The 2348-nt window shown below is 55.6% G+C and overlaps 1 protein-coding gene across 1 annotated transcript in view; it reads right to left on the reverse strand.

Annotated features, from left to right (window-relative positions):
- Positions 1-710: 710 nt before the first annotated feature.
- LOC103778445 (histone-lysine N-methyltransferase SETDB1-like) overlaps positions 711-2348 on the reverse strand; it is a gene marked incomplete at both ends in the record, with an annotated part of 5898 nt that continues 4260 nt past the window's right edge. The window contains one exon of the mRNA XM_008946035.1: positions 711-823. Within this exon, the coding sequence (XP_008944283.1) occupies positions 711-823 (113 nt within the window). The remainder of the gene's footprint in view (positions 824-2348) is intronic.

Genomic DNA, 2348 nt, shown 5'->3' on the forward strand with positions numbered 1-2348 from the left:
TGTGCTGAGGCCTCCAGAGCTGCCCCAGCACTGCAGGGGGGGCTCACCAGAGGGGGCAGAGGGGCAGGATCCCCTCCCTCCAGTTGCCAGACACCTCCTTGGGCTTTGCTGCTTACTCCAGTTAGACAAAGCCCCAGTGTCCCTGGGGAGCAAGGCTGGGCAGGCCCTAAAGGGAGCGTTACCAGCAGCTGAGAACACCAAAAAAAACCCCCAAATTAGATCAGGAGAAGCTGAAACAAGCTGGCTGGTCTCAGAACCAGGACTGACAACTTCTGTGCCATGCCCTGACTGCCACAAAGCCACCAGTGCCTAAAAGCCACCCACAGATCTACACAAGCAGCAGCTTCCCCTGACCGTAGAAAGCTCGTACAAAGAGGAATCCTCCAAAAATGGGCAGGGCCAGAGGCTTTGGCCAAGCTCCCACTGGGCTGAGTGCTGCTGAGAACTGATAAGAGACCCCCCTCAAGCTCAAATCAACAACAAACCACAACCCAGAGTCCTCTGGGAGGGAGAAGTCAAACGCTCAGGACCACAAACGAGCCCGAGCTCAACCCAACGAGCCCCGAGTCGGCCCCAGCTCCCCAAATTCCAACAAGACCCCGGGGGATCTGTCCCCCCCAAAATTCCAGCTGCTGCTTACCGGTGCTGAGGGGCTGCTCCAGCCCTCCCTGTGGCAGGGGGCCTCCCGGGGACGGGGGCAGCTGCCTCACTGAGGACGGGTGAGGAAGGGGATGACTGCCCGGAGCCCACGGAGCCTGGACGGAAGGAAGTGCTTTTCTTGGCTACTTGTTTTCTGGATTGGGCCAGTTGATTGTCAGAGCATCTGCAGGAGGGGAGAAGGGCAAGATGGGCAAGGTGAGCACACTCATACCATGGTAGGGGCTAGGCAGGGGCAGTGGAAATCACACAACCCCCCTGGAAGTCAGCAGGAGTGTTTCCTCCAAGCAAAACCAGGGTTTTTTGTTCCTTAAAGAGGGTGAAAATGGGCTAATTTCTCACCACTGGTGCTCCAGTGAGCCCCCAGCAAATGCTCCAACTCAGCTGCACTTAGAAATCACTCCTGAAATGCTGCTGTCTGTTTGGAAGTCAGGCAGAGTGGGAGAGGGAGTGGAATGAGGTGAGAGGGAGAGGAAGGAAGGTGTCCAAGCCCTTTGCTGCATGGAGCTGGACAAACCAGTACATGAAGAAACTCCTGCCACAGCAGAAACAAGAGGTTGCAGAGGCACTAAGGTGCAACAGTCCTGAGTGGTGGGAGGAACAAGCAAGGAGCATTTTCTTCTCCACACCTATTAAGGAGGTGAGATTGTACCAGGGGGTGCAGCAACGTGGCTGATGGAAGGGTCATGAGGACCTGCACAGCTTTTGGGGAGGGTGGGATCACCTGAAGACACTCAACACTCTTGTGGAAACATAGAAGAGGTTTGCCATCCATTGAGAACCACCCCAAAGCAGCCACTGTTTTATCCCACAAGTGGAAGAATGTAGTTATCAGGGTAGAAAGGGAGGGGACAGTGAGAGGAAGAGGGGGGTGAATGATTCTGCCAACATCTGTCTTCAAAGCAAGGTGTTAACACATCCCACAGTTCAAGAGCAAGAGGGGGAAAAAAAGCTTCCAACAAGAGGCTTTAAACAGTCAAAAACTGCTGAGAGCAGCTCCCTGGCACCAAGGAAGAACCTGGCAGTGAGACTAGAGAGGGAAGAGAACCAGGCCTTCCTCAGAGTAAACAATACACCAGAGTGCAGGAACCATTCTCCCAGTTTTAATCATCTAAACTCAAGGTGGGTTGAAGCCCCGAGCACCCCCTGGGGCAGTGGGGATGCAGTCAGAGCACTCTGCCTTCAGTCAGTGTTCAAAGCCAGGGGCTCTTGAAGCAGTTTGGGATCTGAGGTGGGGGCAGGGTGTGGTGTCTGCTTGGATTGGGTCTGAAAACGAGCTCCTGGAGTCAAAGCCTCTGAGGGGAGAGAGAGAAAAGTGTTCCTGTTGAAGGAGGAGATCTGGCAGCCAGCAGGACTGCAGGAGGGCCACAGCCCAGCTTCCTCAGCTTCACACCGTGTCACTGCCTGTCCTTTCTGCCCCCTTGAGGGCTCTGGGTGCCCTTGTGCCAGGGCTAAGGGTGCGCTCATGCCAGGGCAGCAGCCCTGCTCTTCCTCTGCTCCCGAAGCTCGGTGGAGGAGCCAGCACGGCGTTTCTCAGGCCTGAGGAGACCCCTGAGCAGCATCACTCTCTCTTCTGGGTCACGTAAGGGGTGGGAAGAAGGTCACCATGGCTTTGGGGTCATCCAGTCTTGGTCAGAATGGCACAGGAGGAACTTTTCCAAGTCAGCTGCCACATCCAAGGGAAGATCGAG

Source organism: Merops nubicus, unplaced genomic scaffold (assembly GCF_000691845.1).
Source record: "Merops nubicus isolate BGI_N331 unplaced genomic scaffold, ASM69184v1 scaffold16908, whole genome shotgun sequence".
In the NCBI taxonomy this organism is placed as follows: domain Eukaryota; kingdom Metazoa; phylum Chordata; class Aves; order Coraciiformes; family Meropidae; genus Merops; species Merops nubicus.